Source organism: Trichechus manatus, unplaced genomic scaffold (assembly GCF_000243295.1).
Source record: "Trichechus manatus latirostris isolate Lorelei unplaced genomic scaffold, TriManLat1.0 scaffold00007, whole genome shotgun sequence".
Lineage (NCBI taxonomy): Eukaryota > Metazoa > Chordata > Mammalia > Sirenia > Trichechidae > Trichechus > Trichechus manatus.
Window position 1 is genome coordinate 818,010 of NW_004443943.1, and position 18,375 is coordinate 836,384.

Sequence of the window (18,375 nt, forward strand, 5' to 3'; positions counted from 1 at the left end):
ACTGTTTCACGAGAAACTATTTGTTCTGTAAGCCTTCACCTGAAGTACAATAAAATATTAAAAAATAAATAAATAAATGAAGAGTTCTCCATACCCGTAGACCCAAGTATTCTAGACTTCAAGGAAGACCAGGTACTGTAGGGAAAACCAGAAAAGGGCTGGGTACCCTCACTGAAGAACCCCAATATTATAATACTCATTATCATCTTGAGAAACCAATATTCTATTGTATTTTTTCTTATGTGCCCAGAACAGAACCTAATACGGGAAGAGAGAATTAATCTGGTATTGTGAACTTTAGTATCCAATGTGACCACTTTAAAGGAGATGTAATTATAAAATAATCACATCAAAAGGCAGACCAATTTCCTCCGGATTGTATATCTTCTTGGATATAGCTAATGGACAAAAAGGTCATTAGTGAGGGAACTATGTTTGCTATATAATGTTAAAGGAACCCTGGTGGTGCAGTGGTTTATGCGCTTGGCTGCTAATCAAAAGGTCAGAGGTTTGAACCCACCAGCCACCCTGCGGGAGAAAGATGTGGCAGTCTGCTTCTGTAAAGATTACAGCCCTGGAAACCCTATGGGACAGTTCTACTCTGTCCCATAGGGTCTCTATGGGTTAGAATCAACTTGACAGCAATGGGTTTGGTTTTTTAATATGTTAAGTGGAAAAACTTCTCTCTACCCCAGAATTCTAAATTACATGTATAATATGGTTGTAAGTATGCAGATAAATAGACATGGAAAATACACCAAAATGAAAACAGTATAATGTTTAGGCAGACTGGATGAGATTTCTTTAATATTATAAAATTAAATTAATATTATAAAATTAATCATAGGTGGAAGAATAAAGTTTTAGTTGTAACATGGTACATAATAAGAATTTACGATTTATTTCCCACTCAGGTTTCCAGTATCTCATCTTTCACTCCCATCATAAAAAGCAAAACTATTTCTCTACTTTGAAGGCACAAACAAGGCCTCATTGTCACCTGTCAATAACAACATTAAAAATGCATCGAGGTTTTGCTGAAATTAATACTGCCTTATCTGTTTTCTCCTATGTGGTTTATACAATATTAAATGGATAATAATTAAAAGGATAAGAAAAATGAGGAAAGATGCTTTAGTCCGAGGGGGAAATCTGTATGCAAACGGCAGTCTTAGTAAGGAGGAAGTGGTTACCATTCACAAGGCAATCCCATATCTCAGCATTTTAGATCCTATTCTCTGCATAACAGTATGTACACTGTGTATGTTAAACTAGATCCTAAAAAAAAAGGAAATCAAAGAAGTAACAGAAAGACTGAGACGAGAATGCAAAAAGGCAAAGTAATATTTTACATTAAGCATGATCATTATTAGCAGAGGTGTTCTTAATCCTTCTGAACTTTGGGTGGCTTAAAGGACACAGGGTTTGGATTTACGTGGGCCCAGAACGTCCATTTAAGAAACTGACAACACTGCAGGTGCTGACTGGGAAGGATCGACAAGTCCAGAGCGCCAGGTGGGCTTTCATGTAAGAGGCTGGGTCCAGATCTAACATACTCAAGCTCTGGGAAGGATTTATCAGCTGAGAACAGCTCCAGGAGCTGGCCCATACAGAGCCCATTTATGTCCAAGGGCACTAGGACATCTGAACATCTATTCAAGTATCCAAGTACATGGTTGGCATCTATAAAAAGGGAAGAGCCTATGATCTCGTGTGCATAACTAACTCTAACTTCTTTATACTTTACAAATTCTGCTTTTGTTTAAATACTTCATTTCCTGATTAAATACTGCATTAACATTACTATATTTTATATGCAATAAGGGGAATCTATTGTGCTCATCAGCATCTTTATATAAAACTTTCAATCTATTCGCTTCACATTTTTTGTTAAGAATTTAAAAATATATAACCAGTAATGCTTTAGAACTATTTAAGTATGCAAATATTCCTTTACAGAATAATTCTTATTCTGTTCAACAATAAATAGTCATTAAGTTATACTTCTTGTTGATTCTTGACATGTTACATTATAATTGGGATAAGGTAAGTACCTGGTTTTAAAGGGAAATCTCTTTTCCCTATTGACATTCAACAATTAATCTAATCAAGCCAATAATGGAACTGTCTGTACTTGCATTTATTGACTATTTTAGTGTTTTTAAGATTATTAGAGCAACATACACTTATTGAGGAACATTTGTAATAGAGAAAAGTATTAATAAGAAAATAAAAATTATTTGTAACCCACCACTAAAACTACCTATTTACATTCATATATCCTTCTAGTTTTTTTCTGACTCATCATACTTGGATCAGGGTTTCTCAACCTAAGCATTATTGCTATTTGGGATTGGATAATTTGTTGTTGTGAGGAAGCTGTCTTGTGCATTTGTAGGACAGTAACTAGCATCCCTGGCCTCTACCCACTAGATGCCAGCAGCACTCCCCATCCCTTTTGTGACAACCAAAAATGTCTCCAGACATTGTCAAACATCCCTTGGGTGACAAAATTACCCCCAGTTGAGAATCACTGCTTGAGAGATACAAGGGGCTTTAGAAGTCAAGTTTCACCCCTTTATTTTACAGGTGAGAAAATTAATACAGTGCTCAGGGTAGATAATTTGCCCAAAGTCTCATGGTTAATTAGTGGCAGACTCAGGGCTAAAAAAATCCAGATAATTCGACTGCTATAGAATAAAATGTTCATTATGCCATTCTGCCTTCCTAGATTGTAGGGGAGATAGTATGACTTTCTCTTCCACTGCCTTGGACAGATGCTATTTTAGTGAATGTTCCTTAGCAGCTGGACATTCCCTAATCCTTTCATAAACAGAGAGCCATTAAAACTGACAGCAAGATGTCAGAATTTTTGACTTAATCATATGATAATTTAAAGTCAATTAGGTTTTAGCAATTTTACCTGTAAGGCTCTAATTTCTGTGATAACTGATTTTTTAAAATAATATTTGCTAAAGAATTCACCAAGAAAAGGCAGGCAGAGAAAATACAAAGAGATGATGAATAAGACCAATAGTACTTTTCTTTATCTGCCCTTCATTCGGCAGTAGTTTTGCTCATCTGTATAAAAGCTACCTGCATTTTCTCATGGGAAAAGCTATGGAATGTTGAACATCCTCAGCAAAATCCTTGAAGGTCCTTCATATGTTTATGCTTTGCTCAGCCAAAATAAACTTGTACACTGACCTTGTGAACAGATGCCTGGTAATGAGGTCACAGAACTGAGTAACATTTTCAGAAAATTGCTTCACGGTGTAATAAATGTTCTGATTAGATTCCTGTTTTAATCTTTAACATGCTCAGGTAGTTCAACCTGGGGAACCTCATCAGGGCTATTACCATTCTTTAAAGGTCACACAAAGAGTCCATTAATTTTTAGCCTGAAAGTTATTTTTAAGAAACTATATATTGTAAAAATTTAAAATAATTCTCAAGTCTTACTATTGGTTATATTGCAGTTTCTCCTTAAACTTGACCTATTTTCTATTTCAGTTTCAATTTACTCTTCAGTAGGAAGTGTCTGGTTCAGTGATTCTTCCATAGCAGTGTCTTTCTTTGACATCCCCAGAGATGAAACTAATGTCACCTACTTTGAAATAGGTACAGTCTAACTGGTGGCAAATAGTGTTAACATGATACTATTTTCAGCATATTTAATGACTATTTCTAATGAATAAAACAGACTCCAGGATGGTTGAAGCCAGCATTCCTGTTCTCATGATGAGAATGGTGAAAGTTATAGTGATCTTGTCAGTGGAAGTATTACCACAGGACAAACATGTGGGGGACAGTTTTGAAACGAATTCCAATGATGGGAAACGTGTTTGTTCTACAATGATAATAATTTGGATGATTTTTGTACTCAATTATGATTCCTGCCTTTAGAGTGGAGAGGTAACTTTAAAGGTGTTAAATATGTAAATAAAAATAAACAACAAATTACGATGAAACAAAGAAACCCGAGAAATACATAAACAGGATTGCTTTTATAGTTTTTTTTTTAAACACAAAGTATTTATTTTAATAATGGAAGGCGAGGAGCCAGCTCTTAGCAACCAAAGGCATGATAAAATTTTTAGTCAGTGAATACAGACATTAGCTACAGCCAGACAGTAGCCTGTGAGGGTAGAGAGACCATGTCTATCTTGTTCACTGCTGCATCCCCAACACCTAGCATATATTAGACATTAAATAAGTAGAAGCTGAATAAATGATCTGTAGGATGCTAAGTACTTAAGGCAGCCAAGTATCAAATAAAAATAAAGGAGGAGGGAATGAGGATAAGATAAAACAGTGAGGATTGCTAATTCTCATATAGAGAATTTGGAAGTAAATACAAGTCAAAATTAAATAAATATCCCATAAAACGTCGTATTATGTGGAAAGGTGTGTCACAGACCAACAGGATTACAAACTATATTTAAGTGTTAAAGTGAGGGTTTGGATATTATGTTTTTTAAAATGGTGTTCTACATTATCTGTATTTTCGAAACAATTTTTCAAGTTGAAATTTTAATCTCAGTTTGTCTCCGTGGAATCATGTTGGATGATGATTTTAAATGTGAAAAATTCAGAAAGCATCTTCTTTGGGGTGTTAATAAATACGTGCACTCAGTTTGTAAAGTTGTTGTTGTCAGGTGTCGTCGAGTCGGTTCTGACTGATGGCGACCCTATGTATGACAGAATGAAACACTGCCCGGTCCTGTGCCATGCCCACAATCCTTGTTATGCTTGAGCTCATTGTTGCAGCCACTGTGTTAACCCATCTCATTGAGGGGCTTCCTCTTTTTCAAAGACCCTGTATTTTACTAAGCATGATCTCCTTCTCCAGGGACTGATCCCTCCTGATAACATGTCTAAAGTATGTAAGAATAACATGTCTAAAGTATGTAAGACGTAGTCTTGCCATCCTTGCCTCTAAGGAGCATTCTGCTTGTACTTCTTCCAAGACAGATTTGTTCGTTCTTCTGGCAGTCCATGGTATATTCAATATTCTTCGCCAATACCACAATTCAAAGGCGTCAACTCTTCTTCAGTCTTCCTTATTCATTGACAAGCTTTCACATGCATATGATGCGAATGAAAATATCATGGCTTGGGTCAGGTGCCTCTTAGTCTTCAAGGTGACATCTTTGCTTTTTAACACTTTAAAGAGGTCTTTTGCAGCAGATTTGCTCAATGCAATGTGTCTTTTGATTTCTTAACTGCTGCTTCCATGGTTTTTTAATTTTATTTACATGCTTCCATGTAAACAAATACATGCACTCAGTTTGTAAAGTTAAATAATGCTAAAAGCTTGAAGCAAAAAAGGAAAGCTCTTGGTCCTCTTTTCCTCTTCATCCCCTTGAAGATGCAACCACTTTAAATCCTCTTGTTTCCTAATAGGACAGATGAGGACTTGAGCTCTCTCTCATCTCCCCTTTTCCTTCCTCTATCCTCCCAATACAGCAAAATCAGAGTTGTTGCTAAATCCATAGTCAGAGTTCTGTGATGTTCTGATACGATGATGTAAATGCCACTCACTGCTGAGCCGAGTCATGTTTGTTTTAATTCCCTTCTTATCTAACTTTTGGTTTATCTCTTAAGTTAATGATTATGCCTTTTTACAGTTGCTTAGTCGTCTTACCCCTTCCCTCTTTACACTGTCTCCAATACATTTTTCTTGGAGCTCAGGGCTGATGTGCACCTGCATCAGTACCAGCTGTTTACAGCCAGAGGGTCTTCTGATTGGTCACAGCATGGGCTCTGCATGGTTTAAATATCATCTTTGCACAAGAGTAAACCTATTAGATACTCTCAGCTCCCTATTCTTTCCAGAGACATCCCTCCTGGCACCCTTCATCCATCTCATCCAGTTTTGGCTGGATGTACTCAGTATTTGCCCAACAGAGCTCATTCTGGGAATTCCCTTTACCTCCCTACCCTGTTTCCCGGATACCATGGGTTTCTTTTTTCTTGGATTACTCCTTAACTTTGGCAGAGCATCTCTCTCCTGACAAAGGATGGACAGGAGGTACATTTTGTGACTTTGCTTGCCTATAATAAAAAATTCTAAGATCACACCTGACTGAGAGCTTGATGAGTTATCGAACTTCAGAGTGAAAATCATTTTCACTTAGAATTTTGAGAGGATTATTTTGCTGTCTTCAAGCTTCCACTGTCACTGTTTAGAATTTTAATGCCATTCTGAATTTTGCTTGTTTGAACGTGACATACTTTTTCTCTCTCGGAAGTTTTAAGAATTCTCTCCTTATCTCTGCTGTTCTGGAATATCCCAGCAACTTTGCTTAGAGTCAGTCCCCCCTCCCACTCCCACTCCATTCATTGTTCTGTGTACTTTGAGGGGCCCATTCAATCTGGAGATTAATGTCCTTCAGTTCTGGGAAATACTGTCATGTTATTTCTTCGATAATTACATCTATTCTCTCTTTTTAGAGTTCTTAGTTTTTGAACGCTGGATCTCTTGGATGGCCCTTTTTAGTAGATGTGGAAGTCAGGAATGCATTTTCATTAAGCAAGAAAGAACAAGCAAATGATCTGCTTCTAAAATGGAAAACAGTCTTTAAAGAAGCTGAAAATTTTGCCATTTTAGTATTTGTTTATCAATCTAATCTAATAAAAGAAAAAGTTTATAAAAACCAACTAACAGGCAAACTATACCACATTAAAATGCTATTAATTAACAATCATTAATAATATATCTGTCTTATGTGGACAGTTAACAAATCCTCATTTAATCCTCAGTGCAACACTGCTAGGTATATAATTTGAAAATTTCACCTTTTTGATCATATTAATTGTGATAACTGAGCCAAATACTCTAAGTTCCATCATTTTACATCCCTTCACTATTGCTATCATGTAAAATCACCACTTAACTAGAATAATTATTTCCATACTACTGTTTTAGTTTTAACACAACTAAGTTAAATGAGCCTAACTTGAGAGCTAGGATATTATTAGTTTCAATGTAACCCAAGAGCAATAAACTCAAAATTTCACTTGAACTGGGCTCCTCCTATAAGTAAGCAAGCACTGTGCTTGTATATACGCTATCACAGATAGGTATATTATCCACAAAGATGAAGTAACTAATGAACACAGAAGGTAAGTAATTGCCTATAGTTACTTAGAAAGCCACACTTGGCACATTCTGGATCCGATGCCTGTTTTCTTTCTGTATACTACATGCCAAAATCCATTATGCTATGGTATTTAAAATAAACCACACTAATTACTACATGCAAAAGAAATCCAAAAGCCATAATGCAAGTTTTCACAGAAAGCACTCACTTGATAACTTGGCTAGCAAAACACAACAAATGACATTAGTAATTGGCTGAGTAAAATCTCAAGTTTTAAGAACAGAATTTTTTCATGCCTTATTTTGATTAAGCAGTTACCTCAAATTGATTGAAGGAGAGGTGCAGAAGTAAGCCAGAAATCCTACCAAGATATTGCCATCGAGAGAGATATACAGAGAGAGAACATCAAAGACAGAGAAAGAAAGAATGATCATCTTTACTAAAGGTAATGTAGTCAAACTACTTTAAGGTCATAAAGTGGGAAAACTATGACAAAATGACATTTTCAGGTATGTTTTATTTATTAGGTAGGTCTCATTTTGTGACCAATTAAAAGATGGTTGCAAAATATGGAGTAGTTATAGAAAACACAATGTTAAAATGTCTTTAAAATTGTCTACTTGTTCTTTCCAGTTTTACAAAAATAAATACAAAGCAAAATCCTGTCAAAATCTGATAATAATCTGAATAAAAAGCCACCCTTCTTTATCTGTTGACTTAATAGGACACCGGATAAAAAAATATAAACGAAAAATTACCTTCACTGCTGCAGTGACGGCAGCAGTAGCTGCTAAGTTTAAACCTTGCCGTCCAAAGTTTACCATAGTCTCATAGCCTCGTTCCTTTGCTTGTACAATGTAATCATCAATCTCCTGGGAGAAAAAAGCCCCACAGATGTTAATTTTATTTAAAAATAGTGTTAAGAAGCAAAAAATCAGGACTCTCCCTCCATAATATTATAGTTTCACTAATTTTATAGTGCAAAGCATGTGGCAATGTACATTTTTAACAAATGATTTGTAGAAATAATTTATATATCTTACCCTCTCCTTTGAAGAAAGCAGTGGATGAAGAAATTTTCTGTATATTAAACTTGCTCCTTTGGTATAGGGAGAGAGAAGCCATATGACAAAAGCAATCTTAAGCTCATAGTACAGGGGGAACCTAACAAGAAAAAAATTGCCAGTGAATATAAACTACAAAGAGTAAAAAAATCACACACAAACACACACACACACACACACACACACACACACACACACACACACACACACACACACACCTCTTTTAAAAGTTGGATAACTGTGTTAAGCTTTCAAATGTAAACATCAGTGATTAGGAAAATAACCATGTTTGAATTGATGAATTAATTGCACAAATATCTCAATTAAACTATAGATCAGTGATCTGATCCCCTCAGAGATCCACACTTTCTAGTATGATTCTTCCTTTTAAGCAAGAACAAGCAAGTTGCTAAACTGACCGTAGCAGCTAAAGAGGGCATTAACAGCATTTAAGCAGGGCAGTAAGGTACATCTACCCTGTTGACATATATGACATGACATACATGATATCCCTCAAAGAGTCAGGACACAACTTTATATGTTCCAAGGGCATAATGTTTAACCCATACACATATCTCCTTCTTATCTTTCTCAGAAACCCCAGAAAACTTCCCCTCCAATCTCATTTGGCCATTATTGCAGCACTTTGTAGCCTAAACCAATCGCTTGCGAGGGGAATGGAATCACCATTGCGGTAGATCGAGAATTAGGATAATATAACCATACACTTTTCAATATCACTCTGCAGTGCCTTCCCCATAGGTGGAGTATGCTCCTCCACCCAATGGCTGTGGATTTAGCAGTGTGACTTGCTTTCGTGAACAAAATGTGAGGCTGACATGCACCACATGCAAGCAGAAGCTTTAAATGCCTTTGTGTGGTTTGGCTCCCTCTCCTCCTTCTACTTGCCTCCACCTCCACACCAATTTCTTGCCTTCTGTCATGAGAATAGCTGCTGCTTCAGCCTTGGTCACAAAGCAAGAAGACACTTAAAACTGAGCTGAGCCCAGCAAAGCTGCAGCCAACCATTTGCCCTCATGTAACTTGGGCAAGAAATAAATGTTTGTTTTTCCCATTCACTGTGCCTTTGGGGTTGGGTGTTACCGCAGTAAATGCTAATGAGGGGACCAGCAACTTCTGGTCCACGAAGCACTAAGACCTATGATAACTGAACAAATCTAGGTGCTTCTGGCAAGGCAGTCGGGTAGGGGGAAGTGAGAAAATGACTATTATGTAGTCAATAAAGAGTCTCTGCCACAGTGCAATTACAGAGGGGTTTCTGGCCTTTCATTCTTCATGTTAAATCTTTTCACCATCCCATATTTAAAATAATGTGTAGATGCTATATCTGCATTCAGAAAAAAACCAAGAGGTCTTTTAAAGATGAGCTTTGAAACTTAAGAGACTGAACATGGTTTAGAATCTCTGTCCTGCCTCTAAAAAACAAGGAAACAAATAAAATGTGGTACATACATATAATGAAATATTACCCAGTCATAAAGATATATGAAATCCTGACACACGCTGTAACATGGATGAACCTTGAAAACATTATACTGAACGAAATAAGTCAGTTACAAAAGGGACAAATATTGTATGATCCCACTTACATGAAATATCTAGGACAGGCAGGTGGGCAGAGACCAAAGTTTATTAGAGGTTATCAAGGGCAAGCTGGAGGGAGGGAAAGTTCAGGGTACACTGACAGGAAAATTTGGAAATAGATAATAGTAATGACTGAATAACATGCTAAACATAACTAACGTCACTAAATTGTACATGTCAGTAATTGAGATATGGCAAATAAATTGAGTAATTTTTTACATATGTATTTACTACAATAAAAAATAAATAAAACATAAAACAAGCAAACAAATAAGGAAAAAAAAAAAAAAAACCCCTCACCAAAACCCCCACACCAACAACATAACAGGTAAAAGAATGATCTGTGGAACAGAGAAAGGAAAACTTATTTTAAATCAGAAGAGAAGGACGGGTGCAGACACAGAGCTGCTCATAAATAAGGGCAGGTTGTTAAGAATATTCAGGTCTGATGACTTCTATTTTTTTCTAGCAAATTCAATGTGACCTAATGTGCTAGAACGAGAATAGCCAAGTGGGAAAGACGACTTAAGGAGAATAGTAAAGGTCTGAAACAGACACAGGAGGGAACAGAAGTAGTAGCTGACCAAAGCAAGTAAAGGGAATGCTAAGGTTCAGACTGAGAACCATGTGAGAGGCTGATTTTTCTTCTTCTGGCTGCAGTTAGTAGCACAGTTAAAGAAGAAAAGGCAAGTGATTGGTGGTCTAATTTAGGCTGGAAGTGTGTGCAACAAGAGCAGCTGAAGATACTGGCAAGGTGGTAAGTGAAGTGGATGAATATACAAGACCAGGCTGGTTAAGGAAAAAAGGTAAAAACTAAGTGGAGACAACAAACTAGGGGATAATGCAGTAATCAAGGGATGAAAGGTTTCGGTGAAGTGAAGAGCAGGTATACAATGGGGAAAAAGGGCTAAAAGTGTTGTAAGAACACCAGGCTGTGACCAGTCAGAAGTTAGAAGATTTTGAAAGGAAGACTTCTCCCGGTGACGGCTAGGAATAGATGGAAATGCACCACTGACATACAGCACAGGTTCTGTGGGAACAGAGCAGCCAAGGAACTGGTGTTGAGGAGGCTGCCCATGTGGAGGGTGATGTCGTTCAGTTTGAATGTTTGTAGATGAGAGTTTTAAGGATGAGGAAGCAGTGGTAAAGCCAGATGCTGTGGGCTTCAAAAGAGGAGTTGTTTAGGGAAAGATAAATAGTCTGAAATCATCAGTATGGAAAAAGGAAAATGACAACCAAGTTTCTCTACCCTAAAATACTGGGAAGGTGTGCGGGAGGTGGGCAGAGAGAGCGGCACATGGGATGAAGAATGAACTACCTTTATTTGGGGAGGGCTGTAAACAAATGTAATATTCTTATAGGGAAACCAGATGAAGAAAATGAGACACTGGATAATTGGGTAACTTGATCAAGTTCACTTAGTTAACAGCAAGAGCACGACCTGATAACTAGTCTGTAGACTGGCTCTTTCATGGTACTAGAACTTACCAAGCAACTGTTTGGTCTGCCACTGTTTCAATCACAGTATAGAGAGCAAAAACAATCCAGTACATCATCCATCGAACCTGGAAATAATAAAAATATTCATGAAATGAACTAAAATTATTTGCTAGTCTGCATAATTATATTTCCATACATATATATACTATATATTTGCATATACTAGATATATATTTAATGATGTCAAAAATAAAAAAAAAAAAAGGAAAATAAGAAGAAGGCTATGCTTTCTGTAGTTAAAACAATGACGACGACAACAAACTATCAAACTAATAAGGTATTCCCGAATATGTTCCTGGGGGTATTGACTACAATTTTATATAAGCAAAACCTCATGGTCTAACTTTTTCTTTGATGAATAAATTCTTTGATAATCTGCTCTCTGGAACTTATGGATTTTTCCATCTATTTATCAGAAATACGGACCTTCAAATATAGTTGAATGCAAGCAATAATTAAATGAATTCAATGTGTATGTGTTATTCATAGGAGCAACCACAAAGAAAGTTAACCTTGAAAATATATCGCTTTCTTTTTTCCTACTGACGGATTTGATTAAGATTTTATACCAAATGATTACTCAGTGAAGCTTTTATTAAAACTATACCTCAAGGCCACTCATCTACTATTTAAGGTTTTGCCCAAAGGAAATAACAGAAAGAAGTCAAGGTAAAAAACAAAAACAAAAGCAAATCACAGAAGATTAAATAGTAAGTGTAAGTAAGCATATGTGAAGAGAAAAAAAAAATTCTTCAGATCAACAGAAAACATCAAAAACAAAATGCATTATTAATAACAAAATATTGGTGGGAAAATAACCAAATTACTAACCTTATGAATATATATAACCAAATATAATAGAAATAATTTTTGTTAAAATGTGTTATGCAAATAAAAGTCAGTAATTTAACAGGTGACTTTAATATATCACAACCACCTTTTAATTTACTGGGAAAAAAGGTTAGTAGCACCGTCTTTATTGGTACAAATTATGTTCTTGGGAAAGTGGGAACAAATACATATTTCTTTCCAGTTGAAAAACAATTCATAAGATCAACAAACTGCTGTTGTTAAATACCTTAATGAGAACAATGAGTAATAAGAAACTATATCCAACTTTTTCTTAAAGTCTCCTTGACTTTAAGGAAATTGAATTCTCCAACAAAGTGAAGCTTCTATCTAGAAGCACTAAAAAGGATATACACACACATCTCTACTTTCGATTAATCTTCATAACAAACATAGCTTAGTCAATTCTTGAGGACTCAGGTGCCAACATTACAAATAACACTCATCAATACAACTGTAGCAAATTCCTACCTACTCCATGGTCATAGAAATAAAAACATGAATAGGACAGCCTCTGTCTTCAAGGATTTAACATTTTACCAGGGATAAAAAGTTCTTCTGTTTTTACAGCACTAGATGCCTTAGCTCCCAGTCTGAGTCAAGATCCCAACAATTTGAGAAAAGCTTAATAAAGGAATTATTTGTAAAGTTGTGGGTGGGGTTCAGGAAAATCAATTAGGGATATAGTGGTGCATCCCTGAGCTAGGTGAGAAGGGGGAAGGGCAAAGAGGGATCAGGGAGAACAAATACTCTGACTATATGCTCCTCCTGCCTTCTGATCTTCTCCAGGATCCTCTCATTGGCCAACCCAAAGGCAAGTCAGAGATGACTGTGTCTATAAGAGTCAGCTTCCTGGGCCACAGAGCAAGGTGGAGAAGTGAGGAGATGGACACTGGAGGGGCAAATTGAAGATACTAGGATACTCCCCTTGTCTGCCTGGCCGACTTCTACATATCCTGTCAGTTATCTGAAACATACCCAGAACAGGAGCCATTTCTCACCACTTCCACAGATAACTCCCTAGTCCAGATGAACATCATCTCTTGCCTGGATTATTCCAATAGTATCCTAACTGATCATTCTGTTTCTTTTAGCCTATTCCCCATACAGCAGTCCGAATGATCTTTCTAAAACATAAGTCAAATCATGTCACTCCTCTCCTCAAAACTCCTCTGACGGCTCCCCATCAAAATTCTTACCATGGCCTAGATGGCCCTATGGATCTGGTTCCAGCCAAATTTGCCTCTCCTGCTAGTACTCCCCCCTCCCTCACTCTGCCCCAGCTGCACCAACCCTTTTACTGTCCCTTGAATGTGCTAGTATGCTCCTGCCTCCGGGCCTCTGTACATGCTGTTTCACTGCCTGAAATGCTCTTCCCCCAGTTATCAACGTGGACAGCTTTCTCATTTGCTTTAGGTCTCTGCTCAAACATTACCTATCAGACAGGCTTTTCCTGACCACCTTGTTTAAAATATCAACATCCTCCTCACTCCTTCGTCTTGCTTTATTTTTCTCTTCAGCACATATCACATCTCTAACAAATATTTATTTTTTGCCTTTCCTTACTCAGATGTAAATTCCAAGGGGACAAAGCCTGTCCAATGACCTGTGCCTGGCACAGAAGGTGCTCAATTATTATATGTTGGTGAATTGTTGAGTGAATATGGGGCTGCGCAGATCTTAGTGTGCTCCTTTTTGTACAGATTTCAAAAGGCTAAGAGTAGAGTAGAGGTAAAGACATGATGAGTAAACATAAACTGGTCTTCTAAGAGATTTGGTTAAAGAAAAAAAAGGAGGGGAAGGAAAAAATGTAAAATAGCTTGAGGAAAATTTAAAGCATTTTATATCTTCATGTATATAACACTTTGCCAAGCAGATAATGAGACTCAAGTTATGAGAAAGCAGGGATACTTAATGCAACAAGATCCTGGATGACACAGACAGGAATAAGATTAGGAACACTGATGGAAAGAAGAGTGGGCTCGTGAAAGAAGCAGACGCGTCTTCCTCTGAGATAGAAAGGAAGAGTGACTGTGTTGGGAAGAGAGCTGAGGTGGTTTACAGTTAAGAACCTCTGTTTTCACTCTGCAATAGGCGGGCAGGTCATCTGTTAAAGCTGGGGATAGGTAGGCGGGTGAGTAGATTTGAGAAGAGCGGTAAAGACTTAGAAAAGCTGTTTTTAAGAATGGGAAAAGGAGCTGCTTAGGAAAGAGATGGAACACACTATATGACCAATGATGCCCTCAGGTGATCTGGGTGTTAGAGCAGGTGGTTTCAATGAAAGGTCTAGAACAATGAAACAGAGGTGTGGAGGTGACATCTTCCTGTCCATCAAAAGCCGTAATACAGAGTTGTGGCTGGGAAGTGGCTGCCCAGGCAGGGCCAGTACTTCTTAGCACCCCTTTGCAGGTAGGTGGGGCCTCGTGTCTAGTTCTCACCAACAGAAGATGAGCTGGGTGAGGCCTTTGAGAAGTAGGTGTGTCTCCTCCACACACTCTTCTCTCCTTCCTGCTAGAGCTGGCATGGCAGGGAGCAGGACAATCTTGCATTCTATGTGTTGAACATGGGAAGAGCCTCAGTCCTTAAATGGCTGCATGAGAACACTTTGCCAAAATGGACACCTACCCTGGACTGTTTGTTATATGAGAGGGAAATAAACGTCTATATTCAGCCATTGCATTATTGCTGTACATTATTATTACAGCAGCTTGTTATTTTGTTGTTAATTGTTGTTCAATTGGCCTCAACTCCTGGTGACCTTTTGTAAAACAGAAAGAAACGTTGCCCAGTCCTGCGTTTAAGTCCACTGAAGCTATTACGTCAATCCACCTCATTGAGGGTTCCTTCATTTTCACTGATCCTTTACTTTGACAAGCATGATGTCCTTTTCTAATGATTTGTCCTTCCTGCTATAATCTAATACACTAAAATTTCTGTGGGAGATCAAGAATGCAGGGCCACAATGGCACTGGTTCTAGGCTCAGGTATGCATTGCTCATGATGCTGTTCACTCCTATCTGTGGTACAGCTATGGCCCTGGTTGGTAGTGATGGGTACTATTACTACAATGATCAGGACATGGAGGAGAGAACTCTAACGATTTTAAGAAAGTCTAGTTGAGGTATTCTCAGGGAACTTTCAGAAGATTTGGGAAGAAATTGTTGAGTAAGAAGGGTTGAAGTTCTCATGCAGCAAATTGGGGCCGAGCCAGAGAATGACTTTTATTTTTTAACTGTGGTAAATAAATATCTGTATTTATATGTAGAAATATATAGAACAAACATTTGCCATTTTAATATTTTTTACATGTAGAACTCAGTGAAATTAATTATGGTCATCATGTCGCACATTCAGCACCACTATTCATTTCCAAATTTTCCCATCACCCTTAGAGAAATCCTATTTTAAATATTACTGTGATCGCTCAGCAAGTGTGGCTTCTAGTTGTGTGCACTTGTTATCATTTGCATTGTCAGTGCATATGACTTCAGCAGCAATCCCTACCTACTTTTCAATAATCCAAGAGATCAGATAAATACTCGTGTTAGAAATATATACAAATTTTAAAGCAAATACATTCTGAGTGAAAGGCCAAGGAGATAGCCAAATAATAAAGTGCATAGAAATCAATGCGAAGACTACACAAAAAATATTTTAGTGGTCCAGTGGCCTGTTTTGCTTACTTTGCTTTGTCTGTTTTCTTTCCCAAAAGTGTATCTAATGGCTGACACAAAATAGACAGGTATTCAGAAAGATTTACTGAATAAACTAATAAATGGGCTAACGTATGTGCAAGATGTTATTATCATTTTCCTAATTATTTTGCAATGAACGTCTCTTGAAAATGGTCACAATGAAATAGCAATCATTTTTCAATGATGAAGTACTTTACCCATGACCGTTTTTGTGACTAGAGAAATGTGAGAAATAACTTAAAATATTTATAAATGAAAGATTTCTCAAATGGAATCTAAAAATCACTTAAATGTCAAAATGAATTTATTTTCCAAGAGAATATACTCTTATAGTTAGGCAAGTTCCTCTGAAGATCATGGAGTCATCTGTGACACAAAATTATAGTATCTAAAATTACATTCTGGTTTGCATAGTGCATAGATCAGATTATCAAGCCAGCACTTGCTTTACTATTACTCAAAAGCCACAAGGCTTTTATAAAGCCTTCACATTTCAGAAACCCAGACAGTCATGTGATGGTGTTCTTAGTTTTACTCTCTCAAAGGAATTCAAGGATATTTTAAGCCCAAGTGAACACTATAAAATGGACCTACCCACAGACTAAATTCACTATCCAAAGACGATGCTCCATTTAATAGAGATGCATTTCCTACCCCTGATGCAGAAAGAAAAGACTCATTTCATGATGTTTTAACGGTTTTCAACAAAAGAAGTTTTTATAATTTACTTTCTCAGATAAAATTTTTATAAAATTGATTTAGATCCCAGGGCAAATTAAGAAAACAAAAAGAGAATGACAACTGTAAAATGATCCTCATGATTTCTATCACAGAAATTGAGAGCAATCCAAAGGTTCCAAGTATACAGAAGATTATCATGTTCTGGTGGGAGGCATGTTACTATAGATTTATAAGAGTCAGGGATTGCAGCAGCAATCGCCTATTAATGAAAAAATATTTGCCTTAAATCAGATCTTTATATAACTTATTCTTGCTGTGGCAAGTGTGATATGATAATAGCAATGATATCAACAATAATATATGTTAAATAATATAACTGTACTAATTTATACTTACATGATAAAAAGAGAAACTAACATGATGTATTAATTCAATAAGTATTACTTAGGGCCTATTATGAACAAAGTCCTTACTGACATGAAATACATAAACCCTGATGTCAAGAAGTTCCTATCCCCCAGAAGCTTTTATGGGAAGGACCTATAAAAGAAGATATATAAAAGGATATGAATGGGTGATTGGAAACACAGTATTTGATTCTACTACTACTACTATTTTATCACATATAACATTATATATTATTCACTGCTTTGTATGAATGAAATGTCTTTGCTTCCTAAGGAAAGCCTTCTCTAACTATGCACACCCCCTCTGAAGGTAATACACAATATCTGTGTATTGTACTCTTCCTTTGTAGCATATCTGTGTAATTGTTTCTACAAAATCTGTTTCCCTTGTTTTTCTATTACAACCAATAGGGACCAAAACTGTCTTGCTCATCATCACATTCCTAGAACTGAGCATACTATGTGTGCTAAAGCAAGCACAGAGGAAGCGTCTATGAACTATTTCTTAAACTGTAATGTCTGAATTGATATAAGATCCAAACAATTAACTCTGAATTGCAAAAAGCAGCTTATAACATACAAAATAGCCTGTTTTGTCAAAGTTGTTTTCAAAATTATCAGAGATTAAACAACTTTTCAATTTCTCTTAATTTCAGATTCTCTGAACCACAAAATTGGTCTTTCAATTAAAGTGAAAAATTACATATGCCTAATGATTTAAATTATAACCACACTAAGTAAAGTCTGAGCATAAAATACTAAAATATGCTTCACTGAAAAAAAGAATCTTTGCTGAGTCTGAAGAGAAATAAACACTGCTGAATTTCAGACCACCCAAAGAGAACTTTATTTTCTGGCCATTATTTGTTATTCACTCAAGTCAATTCATCCAAGCATTCATTCTACACCACATTTCAGAGACACCAGAAAGATCTTATAATACAGAGTTCTTTAAAAACAGTATAGAATTGAGAACATTTCTCCTTCTGTTTCATTAACTTTTAAGCAATAATTTGGTTACTTCATACTGATTTTTTCCCCATTAAAAACAAAGAAGAACAAAATGTGAGAAATCAAATAGAAAAACTCCCTCTTTTATCCAACCCAGATGGCTCAGTTATGGGATTTTTCCCAGAGCCCTGCCAAGTTAGAAGCATGCTTGAAAATAAACTAGTTTAAGTTGAATCCAAAATGAAAAATTGAGACCGTGGCTGAAAAGTATTTTTTTTTTAAAGGATGGGGCATATGTGGGGGGTGAATATACTAGGCTAGGAATGATTTGGGCTTCCTCAACTCTGAGGTGCTTTTCCTCCACTGCCCGTTTGCCTTTAACTTTCTGTAGCTCCCAGTCCTCAGATGTTTGGGAGTTAGACTTTCACAAGCTGAACCTGCAAAACTGTTTACCTGCAGTTTCTAGTTATCCCTGCCAAAGTCTTCATATATAATGTAGCTTTGAAGGAGAAAGTCT

The 18,375-nt window shown here is 36.7% G+C and overlaps 1 protein-coding gene across 3 annotated transcripts in view; it reads right to left on the bottom strand.

The window, feature by feature from the left end:
- REEP3 (receptor accessory protein 3) overlaps positions 1–18,375 on the bottom strand; it is a 71,856-nt gene that overhangs the window by 15,283 nt on the left and 38,198 nt on the right. For all 3 annotated transcript variants that reach the window (XM_004369844.2, XM_023739171.1, XM_023739170.1), the window contains 3 exons: positions 11,264–11,340; positions 8,150–8,270; positions 7,865–7,978 (listed from right to left, as the gene is read on the bottom strand). In XM_004369844.2, coding sequence (XP_004369901.1) covers positions 7,865–7,978; positions 8,150–8,270; positions 11,264–11,340 — 312 coding nt within the window. The remainder of the gene's footprint in view (positions 1–7,864; positions 7,979–8,149; positions 8,271–11,263; positions 11,341–18,375) is intronic.